Source organism: Pezoporus wallicus, unplaced genomic scaffold (assembly GCF_028554395.1).
Source record: "Pezoporus wallicus isolate ANWC-B61680 ecotype Strahan unplaced genomic scaffold, APGP_CSIRO_Pwel_v1 scaffold_6362, whole genome shotgun sequence".
Classification (NCBI taxonomy): domain Eukaryota; kingdom Metazoa; phylum Chordata; class Aves; order Psittaciformes; family Psittacidae; genus Pezoporus; species Pezoporus wallicus.
This window is the reverse complement of record NW_026637663.1, coordinates 9,465,630-9,488,487: the sequence shown is the minus strand read 5'-3', so window position 1 is coordinate 9,488,487 and position 22,858 is coordinate 9,465,630. Positions and strand designations below refer to the sequence as shown.

Below are 22,858 nucleotides of genomic sequence, written 5' to 3'. Positions count from 1 at the left end.
GCACTCAAGTATAATGCATGGTATTGTTAAATGTTGAGCATAGGTACAGACCCTCCTTAGTCAATGGAAAAGAAACAACAGTTAAATGATCATGCAAAATACTGTAACTATGGAAGTCCCATAGCTCCTTCTGGAAAGAAGGATGGAGGAAAGTAAGGTAACGCATGCTAGTAGTGGTGTACAGTGTCTCATTTGATTGTCTTGAATACCACAAAGATGCATCTTGGTAGAATAGAAAGGACTGATGAATGATACTTTAGTAAGAAGAAGAGAATATGCAGAGATAAAGAAAGCGACAGTAAAGGAACAGTAGTGACATCAAAGAGGGCAAAGCATTCAGGTGAGAAAATTATTAGTAAATCTGCAGAATGAAGTAGAACCTGAATATTTCTAGATAAGAAGGCTGAACCAGAAATATACTTTTAAAGTCAGCTGAGCTTAAATGCTATGTTGGAAACCTGGACTTCTATCGGGGTAGTAGACCTTGGAAAGGAAAAGGATATTTATAAAAGAGGAAGAGAGTGGCTTGTGGAAAGACAATTATGTAGGATGTTTCTTTGGATTTCAAGAGTTGTAGGAGACTGAACTTACCAGGACCAGACAGATCACTTGTTACCAACAGATGATTTTGAACAAGGGGTCAGATTAATTTCCAGGGTGGCTTTAAGCACCAGTAAGCAGAAACCAATTGATGTGGGTGCAAAACAGAAAGCATATGTGGGTGTGTGGGAGCTTTCGGTTGGTGATTAGCAAAGCTGCTAGCTTTTGCTGTCTCCATAATTGCCTGCAAGTTAAATAAATGGTTGATGACATCCATTACCATCCTAGTTTTGCCTGGCATCTTAATTTACCTTATTGGTCTGTTTACATTCTGAATAGCTATGCCTGAATAGCTGTTATCTGTGATGGAATCAAATTCCAGACCAAAGGGTGTCATGGTCCTAACACACATAAACTATCTGGCTTGTTTTCTGTGAAAGGAGCATTATGTAAGTGTCTGAGAAGGCAAAACGTTGCCTGAATCAGATATGATTTGTTGACTACATGGTTCCTAGTATATGGAAATAGAGAGGAGAGGAAGCGGAGAAGCACGCAGCATCCTCAGGATGTGAGATAAAAATAAGAGACTCAGAATCCTGCATTAAAAGGAAAACACTGTAGTAAATATGGATGGGAGTTATATCATGAGAGGCAAAGAATTCCTCTTGTATGGAGCAAACATGGCATGCAGATGCACACTATCACTTTTATGGTAAATTAATAAATCCCTATAATGAAAGGAAAACTGTATATATGTTATTTGTCTTTTAAACATAAATTTGCCCAATGAAATCTTCCTAGTGAACTGTGGACAACCTAATCAGTGATGTGATGAAAGGCTGCTATATTCTGAAACAGCAACTCATGAGACTTTGGCACTTTTTTTGCCCTTCAAGGCTTGACATTTTGGAGAGAAAATATGAGCAGGTTCCTGAATAAGACTAATAAGAAAAACTGTGCAACCTTCTTTCAGGTGGAACGACATGGTTCCTTAAAACACAGTTTTAGTGCATCCCCTACATCACCAATCTCAGAGCAGTCTGCTACAGTTCACTAATTTGTCACTGCCAATGCAGGCCACATGGAATCAAACCTTCTTGAAATGCAAGTAGCCTTTAATTTTTCTAAATATGTGTTTAGATGATTACTTAGCAAGTTTGCACCCCTATGCTTTGAACTATGCACTTGCATAGAAACATAAGCATTCACTAAAACTCTGGATATCTTTGGGGCTGGATTTTTTTGTTATTTAAGTGAAAAATAATTTATCACAACTGATAGTAAGGCCCTGACTATTTTGATTTTATTGCCTTTTGCATTACAAAAGACAGCTTTTGTAGTCGTGCAAGATCATGCTTTATTCATGTCAGTGGAAATAAATATTAACTTATTGGATGGATATTCTAGTGCATCTTTAATTGCCTTGGTTGCTTGTTTTTTTTTTTTTTTAATTATTCTTATGTACATTTATTTGCTTAAAAACGTAAAAAAAGCTGAGAGATTCTGTAGAAAATGCTTTATGAATTACATACATAAGAATACTTTTCTTAAAGGGTGATACATAATGTTGACACAAATAGCTGAGACCTTTTGCAGCAATTTATAATTTGCTGACAAATATGCTGTCAGAGTTTGGTTTAGGGGAAAATATTTCTCTAGACTATAAGGAAAATAGGATTTATTTGATAATGTCCTGAATTTTGGGGAAAAATACTCTGGTGATTTTACTGATCAAGTAGGTGGGTATGCATTGAGAAGGAGAAGGAATGTATTTTACTCAGGTTATATGTCAAATACATAGTTTCTGCTATAATCTATTATGAGCTTTCTAAGAATTGTAAACTTAGCAAATGTTATTGTTCTTTTCTAAATTCAGAATTTGAAATAAATTTGTAGTTTCTATAATGCAAATATCCCGAAAAAAAGGAAGGTGTACACTGACACTGTATAAAAACTGTCCCAGAATTGTGCAGTCTGTATGAATGATAACCAGTGTGTTGGCTGACCAAAATCTTTCTGCTAAATCAAGGCCAATAATAATAAAATTCAGAGGCAGATTTTTACAATGCCTACACTGCATTATTATGCTTGTGTGTGAACACTTTGGATCAGTTAATTATACCCTTCTATTTGAGCATTTTTATTTACATAAAGAGCAGAATTTGGTAAATCAAAATTCAGTGTCTGACTTATTTGATGGGGTGTTATGGAATCACAATTTTAAAAGCAAAAGTTGAAACAGAATTTGTCCTGTGAAAGTGAATCATTCCAGATGAATGTGAATTTATAATTAACATTCCGTGTACACACCAATAGTGAGCCATGGTTATATTTCCCATACTTCCTAATAGTGTTATTTCCTATTAGTATTCAGAGATCTATTTAAAGGTAAATTACTGTTTATGAAATTACTCAATATTTCAATATTTATTTTTCCAAAATGTTTACCTTTTGGTTCTTTATCACAAAGCAGTACAGTTAGAAAGATACTTGTGATGGTTTGTAGTTACAGACTTGTATATCACCATAATCTTGCATGTGACCTCATACAAGGTCTGTGTTTTGTTTTTTTTTTTCAGAATCCAGAGAAAGAGGTAAGACTGAGAGTAGGGCATGGGGGAAAGTGTTGCAAAGAAATAAGATTTCTGATTAGTAAAAACTTATTTTAACGGTTGTAGCTTTTAAAATGCCCGTTTACTCCACTGTCGTCGTGCTAAGAGTCAAGAAAGGCTTATAGACATTATATTTAATATCTCTCTAACAGGAAGGAATACACTGAATCTGCATTCCTTAGCCACAGTCATGATGATGATTTTGTCTGGAAAATTCATATATGCAACAAGAAGTCTTCTTTTCAGTTTAGGAAAGTGAAGTCTTGCTGATCTGGCTCAGAATATTTGAAAGATGTGTTTTCTACTCTATAATTCTGAAGACAGTTATCTTCTTCCAGTTTAAATGAAAATATATGGCTTATTTTCTCAGCTGGACACTTCCAGAATGTTCTCTGAGATGTGCGTTAACTTATACTAAAGGACCATGGAACAATGATTGAGCTATCTTTTTTCTTTGTTTTGTTTTCTTTTGAAGGGGGAGCAGAAGAAAGTGTTCAGTAAGGTTTTCATAAAGCTGTAACCAATATTATTTCCTGTTACGACGCTTTTGAGTTTCATTGATGACAATTTTCTTAGCCTGACAGCAGCTTGATTCTAGATAAGATTCTAGATAAGATACCAAATTGTCATGGTTTAATCCCAGCTGGCAAGTAAGCCCTAAGCAGCTGCTCACTCACTCTTCCCTGGTGTATGGGGGAGAGAATTGGAAGGGGTAAAAGTGAGAAAACTCGTGGGTTGAGATAAAGACAGTTTAATAGGTAAAGCAAAAGCTGTGCATATGAGCAAAGCAAAGGAATTCATTCACCACTTCCCAGCAGCAGGCAGGTGTCCAGCCATTTCCAGGGCAGCAGGGCTCCATCACATGTAGTGGTTACTTGGGAAGATAAACACCATCACTCCAAGTGTCCCTCCTTTCCTTCCTCTTTCTCCAGCTTTATGTTCTGAGCATGACACCATATGGTCTGGGATATCCCCTGGGACAGCTGGGGTCAGCTCTGCCAGCTCTGTCTCCTCCCTGCTTCTTCTGCAGCCCCAGCCCACTCACTGGTGGGATGGGGTGAGAAGAAAAGGCCTTGACTCTGTGTAAGTAAGCACTGCTCAGCAGTGACTAAAGCATCCCTGAATTATCAACAATGTTTCGGGCATAAATCCAAAACAGAGCCCCATACCAGCTACTATGAGGAAAATTTGCCTTACCCCAGCCAAAACCAGCATACAAATGATCACTGAACAGATGGCAGTGACTTTCTATTGCTATCAAGTTCTGAATTTGAGTGAACTGCTGAAAAATGAAGAACAAATTCTGCTAACAACTCTCTCACTCCAGCTACTGTTCCTCTGTTTATATCTGGAATTATATGAAAAAGTTTGATTCATCAAAAAACAACTGTGATTCTACGAAGCTGTAGAACCAGTCTGCAGTTTGTCTGTCTCAGAGAAGCGCCTCTTTGTCCAAGCTGTATTGTTTGGTGCCAGGTGGTCCAGGCTCAATGGAATGTGCTTGGAAATGTCATGTATGAAGTTATGTGGTAACTACCTGAATATTTAGTGTATTTCATTAATATTATGTTACCTGCTTTTCAAATTTACATTGAACATTTAAGAACAGTATTTTTTCTATGTAGTAAGACTGTATGAATTAAGTGCATGATGGTCGCCACAGGTTTCAGTGTCTCTTTGGTCTACGTGGAATGTTGCTCTTTTGAGAGAATGGATAGAAGAAAGTGAAATTTCTGCTCATAGTAAAATATCTTCTTTAAAATGTTTTGATGGGAACCAAGGTCAAGCTAAAATATTTTCCATAAAAAGCCCCTATGAAAATAAATGCTGATATTTTCTTTTTAATTAAAATTTTACTTTAATCAGTCACTTCATTACTACTAAAAATAATTCAGGACTGTGACAACAGAGCCATTCTACTACGAAATGACATGGCATAAAACTTATTTCCTGTTGTACTTTCTTGAAAATGTAAGAAACAAAAGCAAAGCTAAATTTCTATTTTTTCCATAAAATGTGCCTCTTAACCAAACTATTCAGTATTGAGAGATCTCAGCAGACTATTCAGATTTTTTTGAACACTCCATCCGTTGTCATAGGCAATGTTCAATGTTTCGTTATTAATTACAGTATCACAGTATGCTAGAGATTGGAAGGGACCTCGAAAGATCATCTAGTCCAATCCCCCCGCCGTAGCAGGAACACCTAGATAATGTTACACAGGAATGTGTCCAGGCGGGTTTTGAATGTCTCCAGGGAAGGAGACTCCACAACCTCCCTGGGCAGCCTGTTCCAGTGTTCCGTCACCCTCACTGAGAAGAAGTTTCTTCTCAAGTTTAAGTGGAACCTCTTGTGTTCCCGTTTGTACCCATTACCCCTTGTCCTATCATTGTTTGCCACTAAGTAGAGCCTGGCTCCATCCTCGTGACACTCCCCCTTTATATATTTACATACACTTGTCGTGGTTTAAACCCAGTCAGGTAACTTGTTCACTCACTCCCAGTGAGTGGTGCCGAGCTGACAACAATCGAGGTCCGTGTCCCCCCCCCGGGGTTCTCCCCTTCCCCACTCCTGGAGGAACGGGGAGGAGGATCGAAAAAAGTGCAACTCCCACGGGTTGAGACAAGAACAGTCCAGCAACCAATGTACACAAATCACCACCGCTACTATCAACTACAACAATGATAAGGGAAAATAACAAGGGAAGAGAATACAATACCACCGGCCAAGAAAACGAGTTCCACCCGGAAGCCCGTGTCCTTCCAGGAAACTCCCAGTCACCCCCCACCCTGGGCATGACGTGCTGTGGTATGGAATACCTCCCTGGCTAGCCCGGGTCAGGCGCCCCCCGTCTCTGCTTCCTCCCGGCTTCCCCTCCTCCCTGGCAGAGCATGAGCCTCACAAAGTCCTTGGTCAGGGTAAGCATCACTTAACAACAACCGAAAACATCGACTTCACCAACACTGTTCTCAGGCTGGAAGTCAAAACACAGCACTGCACCAGTTAACACAAAGGAAAAAAAAAAAACATGACTGCTACTGCTGAACCCAGGACAACACTAATAAGGTCACCCCTCAGTCTCCTCTTCTCCAAACTGTGGAGACCCAGCTCCCTCAGTCTTTCCTCATAAGGGAGATGCTCCACTCCCTTAATTATCTTCGTTGCCCTGCCCTGGACTCTCTCCAGCAGGTCCCTGTCCTTCTTGAACTGAGGGGCCCAGAACTGGGCACAATATTCCAGATGGGGTCTCACCAGGGCAGAGTAGAGGGGAAGGAGAACCTCTCTCGACACTCCAGGATGCCATTGGCCTTCTTGGCCACAAGGGCACAGTGTTGGCTCATGGTCATCCTGTCGTCCACTAGGACCCCCAGGTCCCTCTCCCCTACACTGCTCTCTAACAGGTCGTTCCCCAACCTATACTGGAACCTGGGGTTGTTTCTGCCCAGATGCAGGACTCTACACTTTCCCTTGTTATATTTCATCAAGTTACTCCCTGCCCAACTCTCCAGCCTGTCCAGGTCTCGCTGGATGGCAGCACAGCCTTCTGGCGTGTCAGCCACTCCTCCCAGCTTAGTGTCATCAGCAAACTTGCTGATAGTACACTCAATTCCCTCATCTAAATCATTGATGAATATATTAAATAATACTGGTCCCAGTACTGACCCTTAAGGCACTCCACTAGTTACAGGCCTCCAACTAGACTCAGCCCCATAGACTACAACTCTCTGGCTTCTCTCCTTCAGCCAGTTTGCAGTCCACCTCACTACCTGATCATCCAGACCACACTTCCTTAATTTAGCCGTGAGGATGCTGTGGGAGACTGTGTCAAATGCTTTGCTGAAGTCAAGGTAGACCACATCCACCGCTCTGCCATCATCCATCCCCCGTGTTATTTCCTCATAAAAGGCTAAGAGATTGGTCAAACATGATTTCCCCTTGGTGAAGCCATGTTGACTGCCCCTCATAACCCTCTTATCCTTGATATGCCTTAAGATGGCACCAAGGATAAGGTGTTCCATCACTTTCCCAGGGATGGAGGTGAGGCTGACTGGTCTGTAGTTACCTGGGTCCTCCTTCTTGCCCTTTTTGAGGACTGGAGTGACATTTGCTTTCCTCCAGTCCTCAGGCACCTCTCCCGTTTCCCAAGACTTGGTAAAGATGATGGAGGGTGGTCTAGCAATGACTTCCGCCAGTTCCCTCAGCACCCGCAGTTGCATCCCATCTGGACCCATGGATTTATGGATGTCCAGATTGCTCAACTGTTCTCTAACCCATTCCTCATCGACTAAGGCAAACTGCTCCGTCGACCTGACTTCATCTAAGGTCTCAGGGGTACAGGGCTCTTCAGGACTTCCTGCAGCAGAGTAGACAGAGACAAAGAAGGCATTCAGTAACTCTGCCATCTCTGTATCTTCTGTCACCAGGGCACCCATCCCGTTCATCAGTGGGCCTACATTGCCTCTGGTGTTAGTTTTGTCTGCCATGTATTTGAAAAAGCTCTTTTTGCTGTCCTTGACCCTTCTTGCCAGGTTTAATTCTAAGGAGGCCTTAGTGATCCTAGCTGCCTTCCTACATCCTCTAGCAGCAGCCTTATATTCCTCCCAAGTGGCCAGGCCTTCCATGACCTGTAAACTCTCCTCTTCCACTTGAGCATACCCAGCAATTCCCTATTTAGCCACGCAGGTCTCCTGGGAAGGCATGTTCTCTTAGGGTTGTTTTCTTTTTTTTTGTTGTTGTCTACTTTTATGATGGGTGAGATTATTGAAGTAGAGGAGAATTTTAATAATGAAGTGGATTTAAGATCTTATTTCCCCCCCTCTAGAAATGAACTAACTTTGACTTCTAGGGTGACATACCCATTTCTCATGAACATAAGTAGAATGAAAGTTCAGCCTTTTCTCAGTTATCACAGTCCTTAAAGTTTATGCTACTGAATCCACTTTGGAATGTCTGTTTCCATTGGGCACTAATAGTCTTATTAGTGATAATTTGTCAAAACAGATTTTTGGAATGGAGTAGAGTTTGTTTCTCAAACTCAAGCTGGTTTATGCACCCTCTTTAGCTATCTCTGTCACTGATGGATGTATTGGGTGCATCTTTTGCTTTAAGGAGGCTCTTTCTTTCTACTTCAAAAACTTAGATGCTCTTAGAAGTCATATGCAGTATGTTTTCATTTGAGAGACTATTTCTGATGGAAGTAGCATTAATATTGTTCTGGTACTGTTTTGCTGTTGGGAGCTGATGCCCAACATACGGGTTTGTGAGGTCACAGCATGGAATCCGGGTAAGTGCTTAGGACAGTGCAAATAGTCTGCCTTCTCCAATGTGAATACAGCTGGCTTAGTCTCTGCTTCTGCCTGAAGCAGCATTTTACTATGAAACACAGTTATAATAGAAACGTAGAAAAGAACTTTCTTGTTCTGGCTACAAATGGCTTTGTTTGTTTCAAAAGCTGTCTTGAGTTACTGTGTCAGAATCTGAAATCTGCTTTGTGGAATGGGGAACCTCAGCTGTTTAATGGATTTATTATCTTTTCACTAAGTGGATGAAAAAGCTTTATTTTGGGCCTCATTGTAGGAGAATTATAAAAAGTGGAATTGCCTTTTACGATTTTCTGTGGCATATTGACCCTGAAAAGTCAAGGCTTGCCATCTTGTTCTCGCTTACTGAGCAATTTCTCCTCTTGCAGTACTTGACTGCTTATTCAACTTCAGCGAACCCTCTGAACCTGCTTCCAAATTTCTACCTGCACAGGTGAAGTAACAGTAAAAATGCTAGCACATCTCTCCTGTCAGCCTTTAATTAAAAAAACATGTCTTCAGATACCCCAGAAGTTTTTTTTTGTTTTTGTTTGTTTGTTTTGTTTTTTTGTAGAAATAGTTCCTGCCTGTAGTAACAGATATACAATTTAAATGAGAATATGCATTCAAGCTGGAAGGGGTGATTCAACAATCAGTGGAAATATGACAATTTCTGAACCTGTAGACAATGCTATTTCTACTGAAGATTCAGAGGTTGTCCAGCTAGCTTGAGAAGACCACTGAAAATTACCTTTTTTGTTTGTTTGTTTTGAATGGACTTTTTGTCAGTGCAATGTTTCACTCTTGTAGCTGAATCATCTTTACTCTTCCAGAATAATTTATGCTCTCTCTAATCTAAGCTTTTTTACTGAGTAGGTTTTGTTAGCTGAGGAAGAGTACATGTCAAGCAATCAGATTTCTTTACTCCCTACTTTGTAAGCTCTTGAACTACAATGAATATATAAGGATTTATACAAAATTTACTTGTGTTTATCTGCTGACTTTTTTTTTTGTATAAATCTTGTTTATGACGTACTTGTGTTGTTATTTGTTGAAGACTTTTCATTCTCAAAGATGAAGCTTCAATTAAAATTCTGTATTTTCAGTATTTTTAAGGATAAATATATATGCAAGGAAAGTGTAATTACTGTGAAGTCTCGAAGGCACAGAGATAAGTACATCTAAATACTTTAAGGTAGGGAAATGTCTTAAAGTCATCTGGCCTGCTATACTTCTTTCCGTCCTGAAGAGATAGTGTGCATGCATGTAAAATATGTTTTGGATGTGATTTTAGTCTCCCTGTAGAAAATAGATTATTTAATGCTCAGTAAGTAGGGCTCTTTTTGTTATCCTGCCCTTTGACACCTAGATTCATGAGCTGAAAGAATGAAAGGAAACAAAGACAGTTTGGGTTCTGTTTATTTAAAATTTTCTCGGGCTGACAGGTATAGAGCTTCTGTTTGCAATTGTAGACTGCCCAAAACTGGTATTGGTTAATAATAATCTATGATGAGTTTGGTGCCCTTTTCTATAGAAGTTTCCTTTTTACCTCTTTAATTACGTTCCATTGTAGGCTTTACTATATTTTGTTATTATTTTAACTGCAATTTCAGTTAAAAAGATCTAAACTGAATTGGAAGAGTAAAAATGAAAGATTCTCAGTGTGTCAGTGGTAGTTTTGCTATTGATATCGATATAGTTGTGATTTCCTTCTGCTATTTTTTTTGGTTCAAACTGGATGAGGTATGACTTTTACTTCCAGTTAACAGTTAAACTCTGTGTAGGCTGTATAATTGAACTGTTTATAATAGAACTGTAAGAACAGGAGGATATCCAGTTTCTTCTAGAAATCAAATCAGCCTCAATGCATCTCACTGTCAAAACTTGTGCTAATGGAACAATAAAATATTGGTATTAATGTTCTAAGAAAATAAAGTGTTAAAGCACTCAGTCACAAATTTATCTGAGCATATTTTTTAGTAATAGGTGATTTCTAACTAAGTTTAAAATCAGTGACAGTAATGCTATAATCAGTAATAGCTCTATATAAAACATTGAGAATCGCTAAGAGAGAACCTAGGTTACTTGATGAAACACTTAAACAGTGTTTTTTAATGAAACAAAGCATGAATTGAGATTCAATGTGTAGGAGCAAATATTCATAGAAACTAAAAGAAGATGTGTTAAAGGGAAGCTGGGGGAACTTTGTGATACATGTACACTGATACGAGTTACACCAAAGAAAAGCTGTATTTTGTAACTACTTTTTTAGTTCTTTTTAATAAATGGCTGTAGTACATTCAAAAACCCAACAACCAAACCACAACTAATAGTAGTGAGGTTAGTATTTAGTAGTTGGAACATGAGATTTATTGAATTATTTCCTCTGGAAAAGCCAAGATGACAGGTGGGGGATCTTGACTGTAAGACAAACACACACAAGTTGAACACTTTCGAGGGGTCTGCTTTTTACTGTTAGATGTTATACAATTATTCCTGTAGATGATGATGAGATTTTTCTCGTTCTGCAAATGAAGGAGAGCAGTTATGATCAGAGGTCTCTCATTCTTAAAAATAAACCACCTTTCATTGAACAGCACTGAACCGCAGTAGAATGCAAATTTCTGTTCTAAAGATCCATTGCTCCAACATGGCACATTGTATCTACGACTCAATATTTATGTGTATGTGCCATTTTATTTGTTGGAGAAGGGAACTGTATTTGACGAACAGTATAAGATTTTTTTAATTTTACTTTTTTTTTTTTTTCTTCTTAATCCCGCATCTTGCACCAGTCTCAAACTAGTGTGGTTGCACTGTCTTGATAAGAAATATGATGGTCTTAAACCAGCATTGAGAATCATGTAGGCTTTTGTTGCTCATAGTTACAACTCCTTCCCTCAAACCCCCAAATCAGCGAAGCTCTGGTGTGATTACTGGTGGATTGTTCTGTGGATACATTTCTGTAATATGGCATTTCAACAAAGGATTTTTTTCAGTTTCTACTCTCGCATTTCTCTCACAAGCAAAGACTAAAGGTGAAAAAATACAGCACAAATAAGGAAGTATGCAACAAATAGTCAGTACACAGCAGCTCGTATGTATTTCCATTAGTCAAATGAGAGGCTTCCCATCATTGTGCCTCTTGTCTATGTCTGCATATTAATCAAGTATCTGAAATATGCATACGAGAAGTAACCATTCATACTGTAGTAGTTATAGCTTTAATTGTAAATTTGATGTATAATAATTTGAACTATTTTTTTCATGAGCTGTGCTCATAATTTGTTCATTGTATTATTTCCAATCCATTTTCCACAGCTGCAATCTGAATAAGTGGCTCAATTATAGTTAGTGTTATCCTTTAATATTCACTGTGCCTCAGGGAGAACTTTGAAAGAAATATTCTATTTAAAGACAATTATGCCTAAATATCATGGTTTTGTAAAGACATTTGCATGAAAACAAGTGCATGAAGAACTCCTTCTCCTCTTCATACTCATATCTGCAGCAATAATTCTCCTAGTGACATCATAATCAACTGTCATATGATGTGATATCACAGTGCAGTGTGACCAGAATTTTCTGGCTTGGACAGACGAATAAGTCAGATGACTTGAAAGCCAGGCATAGCTTTAATTTTGCATCTGAAAATTGGGTAGTTCTGATTTAGGAATCATTAAGAAATAAATGCTATTAATAGATATACTGAAAATATGTAAATCAAAAAATGTGCTAATGTAGTCTGCTTTTAAAAATAAGCAAACTGTAGCGAGCCTGAACTTGCATTAAAAACCCTTTTTGTATGATTTTCTTCATTTTCAAAAAAGATTTTTTTTCCTAGTGTCAACTCTACTTATAGGAAACAATAGCTTGTGACAGATTTGTTCAGTGGGTTATCTGGTCCAGGACTTGTGAAAATAAGAAAGCTTACCTACCACTTTCATTTCTCCTTTGCAGTGTTCTTTTCCATTGCACTTGGAAGTATTGGCCTGAAGGCAGAATTTTCTTGCAAACTTTGGATTCCCATAAAGTAGCCATTGTGTAACTGCTGCTATACTGGTGATATACGTAATACTACTGCCCTACTATGTGTTTCTTTCAAGAGTGGAAACTAACCAGACTCTGAGCACACAGAAAAAGCTGTGTAGAATCAACTGAATGAAAATTAAATGTCTCATCTTCAGCTTTTAGCATACTATTCCTGCCTATACTCCTATTTTATCAGATTTCACTTGCCATTTTTTAAGATTAGAAGAGTTTGGGAGTCATGGTTTATAGAATTGTCATCTGGATAAATGCTGGAGATTAATGCTCTTATCCAAATTATGCATTCTTTTTAGGATGATAACATTACATAATAATAGGGGCAGATTTCCAAAGTCTTGATCAACAACATGATCACAGAAAGACTTCTTAAATAATTCATTTCCATCTATCAAGGCTGACATGAGGCAGCGTTACCAAACAGCCTCCTTTTGACAGGGCAGTCCAATAGTACAGTTCTTATTCATTGCTTTACTACTGGCACAGGAACGTTTGTGGGCATGTATCCAGGTCCCCAGGAAACTTGGAATCATTCCATGTTAAAGAACTGTAACTGTAGCTAACAAACCAGCTGCTGTATTGAGCTCAGAAGGAAGTCTTTGTAGCTGTGTGGAAGGAACTTAAGTTATTTGCATAACATCCAGCAGCCTTAGTGGGAAGGGTTGGCAGGAGCACAACAGCAGGGTAGGCATCCAGCTTTTCTTTTTTGACCGTATCTGTCAGTGATTCCATTCTTAATTGCTAGGATGAGACTGAAAGAGGGGAAAGTGAAGAACTTGACTGAAAGAGCTGTACAGGTCTGAAGAGAAGAATGCTCATGATCATATTGGCAGCATTCTTTGTGGAAGGAATAGTTTATTGAAGTCAGTTTTATAATAATAGTTATGAACATATATTAGCAACAATATTGCTAAGTTCATACTGTGGAGAGAAAATAACCTGAAAAAATAACACATATAGGAGAACACAGTGCTATCCATCAGCATGGGTCAGCTGTCAACAAAAACATGCTGTTGTGCTGAATTACAGGAATTTGGAATGGTCATTTACATTAAAAACAGGTATTTTTGTCAATTAGGCCAAAGAATATTTACTAGTGCATCTTAAATATACTGCATCACCTCCTCAGGTTATTAGCATTTCCAGTTAAATGTCAATCTGCACTTCCAAAACAGGCATTTCTTTGGTCTTCAGTCACACCAGCATTACACTGTAAATAAAAATAATTATCTCTTTAAATACTACCTTTTGCAACATGCCTTTATTTTAAAATACTCATGCCATACTTCAATTATTTAAGCTACTACTAAGTAGTGTTTTCCTGTGGCCTCCAGGGTCTCTCCTGCCTTCCACAACTACAGCTGTTTGTGAGGCCAAACAGTAAATCGTACTGTAGATTTGAATTGAAAATTAAAGGGTGGTAGTGTGCATTTGTTGTTGTTTTCTCCTGCTTCTCACCACTTTATCCCCGATTTAATTTCAACCTGGATTATTTTCATAGTTCAATTCATTACTTTTGCAGACATGCTTATGACAGAAAAAGGGTTAGCAGAAGGGCTGGAATTTTTGCAGGATAGGCTTTTCTGACCTCAGATGTATTTTCCAATTTGTAGGAGATTATTTTTTATTTAAGAAAAGCATACATTAATGACTTCTATGAATGTTTTTTATGTAGGAGAAGTCAAGAAGGCTAGAAAATGTAATTCACCATAATTTCAAAGAAAATAGCGTTAATCTTCAATAAGAAACTAAATATCTTTCCTGATATGTGAAATTGACCTTTCTGTGTTCTGACTAATTTATATTCTTGCAGAAATAGAAAGGGTGATTCTGGAATAGTTCAGTTTTCTTTCACTGTTTTTAGTTGGCAAAGGTTTCTCACACTTATATGATTACATAAAGAGCACCCTAAGAGATGATTAAAAAAAATCTGTTAGCTGTTAATGTGTATCCCATAGGCATTTTCTTGTATTTCACCTTTGTAGTACTTGTGCCCCACAAATATTAGGCATATTGATGTGTCTGAGAGCAGACCTATGAAGAAAGGCTTGGGGTATTGCTAGATGAAAACCTTAATATAAGCTGGCAATGTGTGCTCACAGCCCAGAAAGCCAACTGTATACTGGGCTGCATCAAAAGAAGTGTGACCAGCAGGTCAGGGAAGAGTTTCTCCCCCTTTACTCTGCTCTTGTGAGACCCTACCTGGAGTAATGTGTTTAGCTCTGGGCCCCCAGGTGAGAAGGACATGTTGGAGTGATTCCAGAGGAGGCCACAAAGATGATCAAAGGGCTGGAGCACCTCTCCTATGAAGACAAGCTGAGAGAGCTGGGGTTGTTCAGCCTGGAGAAGAGAGGGCCCTGGGGAGACCTATGTCTTCCAATACGTAAGAGGGACCTCCTGCGCGAGAGCTGGAGAGGGACTTTTTCTACAAGGGTGTGCAGTAACAGGCAAGGGGAATGGCTTTAAGCTGAAAGAGGGGAGATTTAGTCTAGATACTAGGGAAAAATTATTCACTATGAGGGTGGTGGGGCCCTGGCACAGGGTGCCTGGAGAAGCTGCGGCTGCCTCGTCCCTGGAAGTGTTCAGAGCCAGGTTGGACGGGGCTTGAAGGAACTAGTCTAGTGGAAGGTGTCCCTGCCCATGCTGGGGGGGGTTGGAGCTGAATGAGCTTTAGGGTCCCTCCCAACCCAAACCATTCTGTGATTCTGTGACTGATATTTTCCTTTTTGTGTTGTGTTCTCGTAAGTCGATGTGTGAAAATTCTGCGTACCACTTTTGAAGTACTATTTCTCTGAACACACCAGTTGCTTAAACAATCTTTTACACTCCTGTAAGGAACCAAAACCTTTGTTTTAATTGGCCATCAAACAGGTGTTCTGAGGAATTCAAGTGTAGTGAAAGTGAGCTGAAATTATACATTGTTACCCATTCCTAGTAAGTCACATAGAAACTGTGCCAATCATGATGCAACTATAACTCTAGCTTGTGTTTAGTGACCCAGTGTGGAAAAAGAGTCCTAAATTTTGCTGTATCAAACACAATTTTGTGTTGTTCTCTGACAAGCAGGAAAAGCAACCTGTCAAGTTTAATTTATATTATTTCTTTTTCCTCTTGCCTTAGTCTTCCCTGCCCCCCTTTCCTTTTTTTCCTGTCTTTTTTTTTGGTTTTTCTTAAACTTTTAATATTGGGGAAAAAACACTTCTCTTCTGAGCTCCTCTTACCACCTTATATCTTCACTGAAATAAAGGGAGAATCACATTCCAGGCTAATTTGACCTGCCTTTTTTTCCTTTTTGTTTTATTTATTGTTTTTTTTCACCTAATAAATGCATGTTATGCTTATTTGCAGCATCTCAAAAGATCATTATGTTGGGGTTTTTGTTCAAAGCACAAAAGCTGGAAAGGGACTACATAATGCAGAGTCTTGTCTTTTACTTTAGTCTAATTTTATGCAATGGGTTAGAGAACGGGCTCTGCCTGCAAACCAATCTTTGCAGCATGAGTCATGGTCATTCTTAAAGACCATTGAAGCCATTGAAGAATATTTTTATATCCTAACAATTCCAATTCTGTATCAACACTTATCAATAGGGCTACTATCTTTTCTTATTTGTGGAAGACAACAGGCTTGTTCTTTAGCGCATTAACAGTTAAACAGTCTAGGTTGCCAGCCAGAGGAATGTAATGTAACAGAAACAACCACAACTGTTTTACACAGCCAAATAATAGCTTACACTTAAAATAAAGGAATGTAAGTCCCCTTTGAAGAGAGGAGAAAAAAGTGAAATTTATTCACTGAATTAATCGTAGTGGAGAGATTACTTATCTTTAAAATGTTCTTTTAAATGGGACAAAACACTTTGTCAAAGGTTGTATCTCTTTCGTGTATTTTACGTATTATGTTGTAGCAGTCTTGACCCAGAAACTCCTGTATTGGCCAGTTTCATTCAAACCCTTGTGATTAAACAGAGAATAAGCAGCAAAGTTCCTGTCAGCATTGAAGGAAGTGCAGAATGAATTGTGTGCCTCTTCTGCTTGGCAGAACCTGCTGTACTATTTATTCAGTGTGCATGTACTGGTTAGACCATGAGAGATATGGGGGTTCAAACTGTTCATATCCTGTGGAAACCAGGATTATGGCATTTGTTGGGTTTTAAGGAGGCAGAGGATAGAAAAACATACAAAGCAAGTTTCATTAGTTCCAGTTTAATGGGATGTTGTATATATACAAGCAACACTGGTGACTTTTCATTCTTGACTATAGACATTTTAATACACTTTCTTTTTCTTTTTTTATGAACAGATAAAAGAAATTTTTCTGGATTAATACTGAACTGAATGCGTCTGATCTGAAGGAAATGTTTTAGGATTGCTGTCCTGACAGAAGTTGTACAAAAATGGCACACTGAGGTTTCTGCTTGCACTTCTGAGAAGACTGTGACTGTATTTTTGTATTGGATTTTATTGGCCCATAAAAGACAATGTAATAATATAAGTATCTTTATGCAATAGTAGTGGTTCACCTCCCACTGATTGGACATGAGTGATCAAAGGTCTTTGCAAGAAGATAAGCACAAAGTTAGTAGAACTTCCTCAAAGTTCAGGGAGTCTTCAAGAAGCATGCAATCTGATGATTATTTTGCGAGAAAACTTAAAGCTTTGAATGGTAGCATGGGTCCTCCTGTTTCTTCAAATGCATCTAGCAAAACTGAAAATAATCAAGCAAATGGTACACCAGCTGTGCCTAAAATGGGTGTTCGAGCAAGGGTGTCTGAATGGCCTCCTAAAAAGGATTGTTCCAAAGAGCTGAGTAAAGCTGCCTGGGAAAACAGACCTCCAACCAGTTATGAAGGTGTTGGCTCAGTACTTCCAAATGGACAAAACGACCAAAGTGATGGACAGCAAGAAGAGCTAGAATTGGAATTTACAGAGGGAAAATACTCGATTGGAGATCTTTTTGTTCATTCCCCTCAAAGGGGACTTCATCCCATAAGGCAAAGAAGCAACAGTGATGTGACAATAAGTGATATTGATGCTGAAGACGTGTTAGACCAGAATGCTGTTAACCCAAATACTGGAGCAGCTCTTCATAGAGAATATGGCAGTACCTCTTCAATTGATAGACAAGGCTTGTCTGGTGAAAATTTTTTTGCAATGCTAAGAGGATACCGAGTGGAAAATTTTGAACATAAACCCCTTGCTCCCTTTGGATTTTCTGAGTTTTTCCACTGTGACCCTACAGTTTCTCCAAGTCTACATGCTGCTGCACAGATTTCCAGGGGAGAATTTGTCAGGATTTCTGGCTTGGATTATATGGATAGTGCCCTACTTATGGGTCGAGACAGGGAGAAATCTTTCAAGAGGAGGCTAAAATCAGAAGCAGTAGAAACATCTCTCTTTAGAAAATTGCGAACAGTTAAAAGTGAGCATGAAACTTTTAAGTTTTCATCTGATCTGGATGATAGACTTGACAGAAATGTTCGTTCTTGGAACTGTCAGAAATGTTTCGCACATTATGATGTTCAGAGCGTTTTGTTTAATATAAATGAAGCAATGGCTACCAGAGTAAATGTAGGAAAAAGAAAAAATATAACCACTGGGGCTTCAGCTGCGTCACAAACTCAGATGCCAGCAGGCCAAACAGGAAACTGTGAATCTCCTTTGGGAAGCAAAGAGGACCTCAATTCAAAAGAGAATTTAGATGCTGATGAGGGTGATGGGAAAAGCAATGATTTAGTATTGAGTTGCCCTTACTTCAGGAATGAAACTGGTGGGGAAGGAGATAGACGGATTGCACTTTCTAGGGCGAATTCAGCATCTTTTTCTTCAGGTGAAAGTTGTTCTTTTGAGTCCTCTCTGAGTTCCCATTGCACAAATGCTGGTGTTTCAGTACTGGAAGTACCAAGAGAAAACCAGTCCATTCACAGGGAGAAAGTGAAGCGTTACATCATAGAACACATTGATCTTGGAGCATATTATTACCGCAAGTTCTTCTACGGAAAAGGTAAATTTTTCTAATGCAGCTGTTCGAAGATATTCATGTGTTAGATTTAAGTTGCTTAGTAAAGATTGTTCATTTTCTTCTTCTCTGTAGAGAAACATGAAAGTATTACAGGGGATCCTGAAACTTTACTAAAATTAAACTTGTTATTCTTGCTGTCTCAGAGGGATATTCAACGACCAGTGGGTTATGTACGAAGTTACGCAGTACTTATGTAGGTTCAACAAGTGTGGGGTCATTTAAATTAATACGTAAACTAACTTCTCCTAACTAAAGTTTCTTAGTGGGTAGAAAGCAAAGAAAGTATTTCTGTTTGGTAAATGCACTGGAAATACTGATACCAAGAATAGAAATCATTATTTCTTAGAAGGTGCCTAAAAGAGAAGTTTTTATTATTGAAGCTTTTGGCGCCCTTCTTTTAGATTCTGCTGTCTTCAGTTGTCTGTTTTGTAGCCTTTCATACTGTATGCATATATATGTACTCCTTGAACAGACAGCTTCTGATGATATTTAGGTTTTCAGCTTAAAGAAGGTTGTTTTATGCTTTTCTCTTAACCTTTTACCCTGTTCTTTTAGGAAATGCTCACACTGCAAAGTGCAAGGGTACTCTTCTTAACCGAGAAATTGTGTGGCTTGAATCATTATTCAGATAAACTGTTCCCACTTTGTGATCTACTTTGTCTGACTGTATTCAGTACTGCATTATGCAATGTGTGTGACAGCTCTGTTTCTGTAGGGAGAACCCCAAAATACCTGTCTCTGTCCTTCCTGTATTATGAATTACAGCTCAGTCTTTTTGCTGTTACTAAACTGCTTCTGTTCTTAAAAGACTGTTACTGCCTGAGTCTTCCTGAAGTCATGCTTCCTCTGCTTTCTAATTATATTTGAACAGCAGGAAATAAGCACCGTTCGGTACTCCTTCCTTCTGTGACCCTTCATAGGGGAGCTGAAAGAAGATCCAGTACAGTGTTTGTTTCCACAATATGGTAGACACCTAGAACATACTGGCTGTAAAAACACTGTATTGAAAAGGCAAGGAAGAGAAGAATCTTGATCCATCATGCAAGAGGAAGAAAAAGGCCTAGGGCTAAGCAAGAAATGGGCACTAAGTTGAGCCATTCAAAATGCTTTTAAGCTAGGCAGGTTGTGAAAGGTAAATAGTTTTCAGGGAGTCAAAGTGGAAGAGAATGGAGGGAAACTTGTAACAAAAGGGTGGCATGTGTTTTGAGGGGCAGACAGAAGAAAGGATGGGCATAGACAGAAATGAAAGGAAGATTGTCAATGGACAAAGATGCTGGCAGGATAGGGGAGGGGGGGGAAAGACAATGATTAAGTCAAATGAAAGAGGACTTCCTTGTGAAGTGCTTTTATCATGAATGAGTTACAGGTTCTGAAGCTCTGTATATTTTTTTTAAGATAAATCTTGTCAGAGAGATTAAAAGAAGAAAGTACAAAGACTGCTCAAAACCACTTTAAATAATATCCTATAAACAAAGTTAATGACCTTTCTGGAAAGCTGATGCAAATGTAATCAGTTTTAATTAACTTCTGTTCTGGTATTACATATATATGATCTCTTGACTAAAAGTAAAGAATGCTTATATTGATATAGTAATAAAAAGTTAAGAAATAGCATCCGAGAGTTTTGTCCCACCTAATATAATACTAGGCAACTTGAATCGTTATTGTCCTTGTTACTAATTGTTCTGTAGGTAGAGTTCTTCAAAAGTATATATAATGCGATATATTTAATACCCAGTAATAAATTGTTACTCTCTCACCTTTACACTGATAGATAAGCCATGCCTTGTTCCACATTGTCTTTGTATAGAGCTATAACAGAACCTACATGAGAGAAATCTGTATTGGGTGGCTCTTAGGAGTCAGATAGCAAGTCATGGCAAGTGCGTGATGGAACTAAAAACTTAATTTTCACTACCTATTATCTCAAGGGATCAAGCATGTAAGGAATCTCCAGGTTACTTCCAGCCAAACAAGCAAAGTTCATTGTGTTGGGTACCAAAATATCTTGCTGCTGTGCTGATCTCCCATGTAAGAAAAAATGACATTTATATGCATACTGAGTCTTACTTGATGCTCTTCCATGACAGTGAGCTCTCCTAGCTGATTGTTCATTGAATTGTAGATTTAATAGCACAGTTGAATTTAGCAAAATAATTGTGGAAGAATGAAATGAAAATGTAGCAAACAATAGTCACTTGTATACAGGGTCATGTAATGCCAACAATGTTCTTTGCCTTTAACAAGATACCTATGAAAAAGAAATAACTTTCTGAATATTTGATTTAGTTCACAGTTTTATAATTGGCACTTGTCAGCATACAAGTTTTATTTCTGTTTTAAGATGCATGGAAGAAACACCCTGGCATGTGTAGCACTAATTATTCCGTTTCCTTTCAAGAAAGGAGAGATTTGGAATTCAGTGTCTTCTGAAATGAGCTCTAGTTTTATACTGCATATTTATAAGCTTTGTAGCTATTGTTAAAATCAAATCCGACAAAACTGATGTAAAATATGTTAATGTTTATGGAAAATATCTTCTCAGTTTTCAGTGTAGGTTTGTAAAAGCTAGAATGCTTTATTTTATCTGATGGCTTTGATTTATTAATGGTGTCCTTTATTGAACTATATTTTTGTGGGATAAAAGGGTATGAGAAGGGGAAAAAAACTATGTTGATGTTAAAAAAGGATAATTGAAATATGCTTTTATTATCATTGATTTGTCTTTTTCTCCTTGTGCAATTATCCTCATAATACCTTGAGACTTGACTATTACTGCTTTTTTATTTGAGGGATGCTTGCAATCATTTCTTAATATGTTATTGTATTTATCTGCTGATAAGAAACTGAAGAAATATCCTGGAAAAAAATGTATGGGCTTAGGAAGCTTTTGGTATTAACTCAGTTTGTGTAAATAAGACTCCTGTATTAGAAGAAAAGTTGACAATTATTTCTCAAAATTGAAAAGTAGAAATAAGGGAATATTTTGCCATCTCTCCTTCAGTTAGAAAATAGCATTTATTTTCATCCCTTATCTTCAGTTGATACTTTTAAATCAATATAAATACATTTAAATGAGCTTAAAGAGTTTGTACTCTATGAAATTAAAAAGGGTCTTGAATTAAAAGTGTGTTTCCCAAATCCCAAATTTCATTTGCTTAAGTTACTTTAACTCCCATTCTTGAAACTGTTTTATCTGTTTTATTTTTAATGTACAGAAGCAATGTCCTTGGTTTTGTCTTTCATATTGTAAATAAATAAGCAGATACCTGCCAACCTTGCATTTTTTCTGCTCAGTAATACTGCAGCTGAGAAATCTAGTAACTGTAATGATCCTTTTCTAGATTTACACCAAAATGAAAGGCTATAGAAACCCTAACTGACAAATCTAACTTTTGTCAAAAGCCTGAGTATGCAACTGTAGGGAGTTTTTCAAGTTGCTGAAAGTGGCCTCTGAATTCCTCCTTCACTCCCGTCTGTAAAATCCGGTTCCATTTGATAAATTTGCCCATAGAGGCTCATAGTTTAATTTTAACACTGGGAAATCCATGAGGTATGATGTATCTATTCAGGTAGAATGTTTACACTGGGGAAGGAATACAGTTGGTGAGCATGAGTGAATAATTAAATGTCTGTGCTCCTTTGATCACAGGTGTTCCTTCCAAAAAAAGGATGCTAGTTGTAATGTGCTGCTCCTCAACTTTCTCTCCACCAGGAGATGTACTGTAACCACCAACAAACTTTATAGATAGATTTTTGAAAGGCTACTGGAAACTTAATTTAAACTTGATTTGACAAATACAACTGTAATTTATGTAGCGATAACTTAAACTTTAGTATCCATTCTCAGAGTATGGATGGCTTCTCAGTGAAAGACATTTCGTGAAAACCTCCTTATATGTTTCTGTGAATACATTAAAAGGAAAGTATAAAACTAGCTTAAAAATGCTCGCAAAGGGTTTTTTTTTTTTTTAATCCAGGCAATCTTAGAAGGAGAAATAAGTTTATTATCTAATTGCTATTTAAAATATGGAATAATAACATAAATTGGATTGGAAGACATTCCTGAGGTCATCCAGTTTAATCACCTATTTAAAGCTGTCTTTAAGGTTATATTCTGAATAGGTTGCTCATAACCTATTGCCCTTTAACTGTTGCTTTAGCATTTGACCATCTCTAAGGATGGAGATTTCACAAACTCTCCTTGCAAACTGTTCCTGTTGTTGATTCTCCCTAGTGAGGGGCTGCATCCTGTGATGGTTTCCGCTTGCCCATTCTTTCTGTACCCTGGAGAAGAGTGGCTCTCCCTTTTCTATAAGCCCCCATCAGCTAATGGGA

The 22,858-nt window shown here is 38.0% G+C and overlaps 1 protein-coding gene across 5 annotated transcripts in view; it reads left to right on the top strand.

Annotated features, from left to right (window-relative positions):
• Nucleotides 1–22,858, top strand: part of SIPA1L2 (signal induced proliferation associated 1 like 2) — a 146,543-nt gene that overhangs the window by 43,518 nt on the left and 80,167 nt on the right. For all 5 annotated transcript variants that reach the window (XR_008971907.1, XM_057407044.1, XM_057407047.1 and 2 more), the window contains exon 3: nt 16,802–18,502. Coding sequence is in view for 4 of the 5 variants with exons in the window: in XM_057407044.1 (XP_057263027.1) it covers nt 17,038–18,502 (1,465 nt within the window). In the remaining variant the exon portion in view is untranslated. The remainder of the gene's footprint in view (nt 1–16,801; nt 18,503–22,858) is intronic.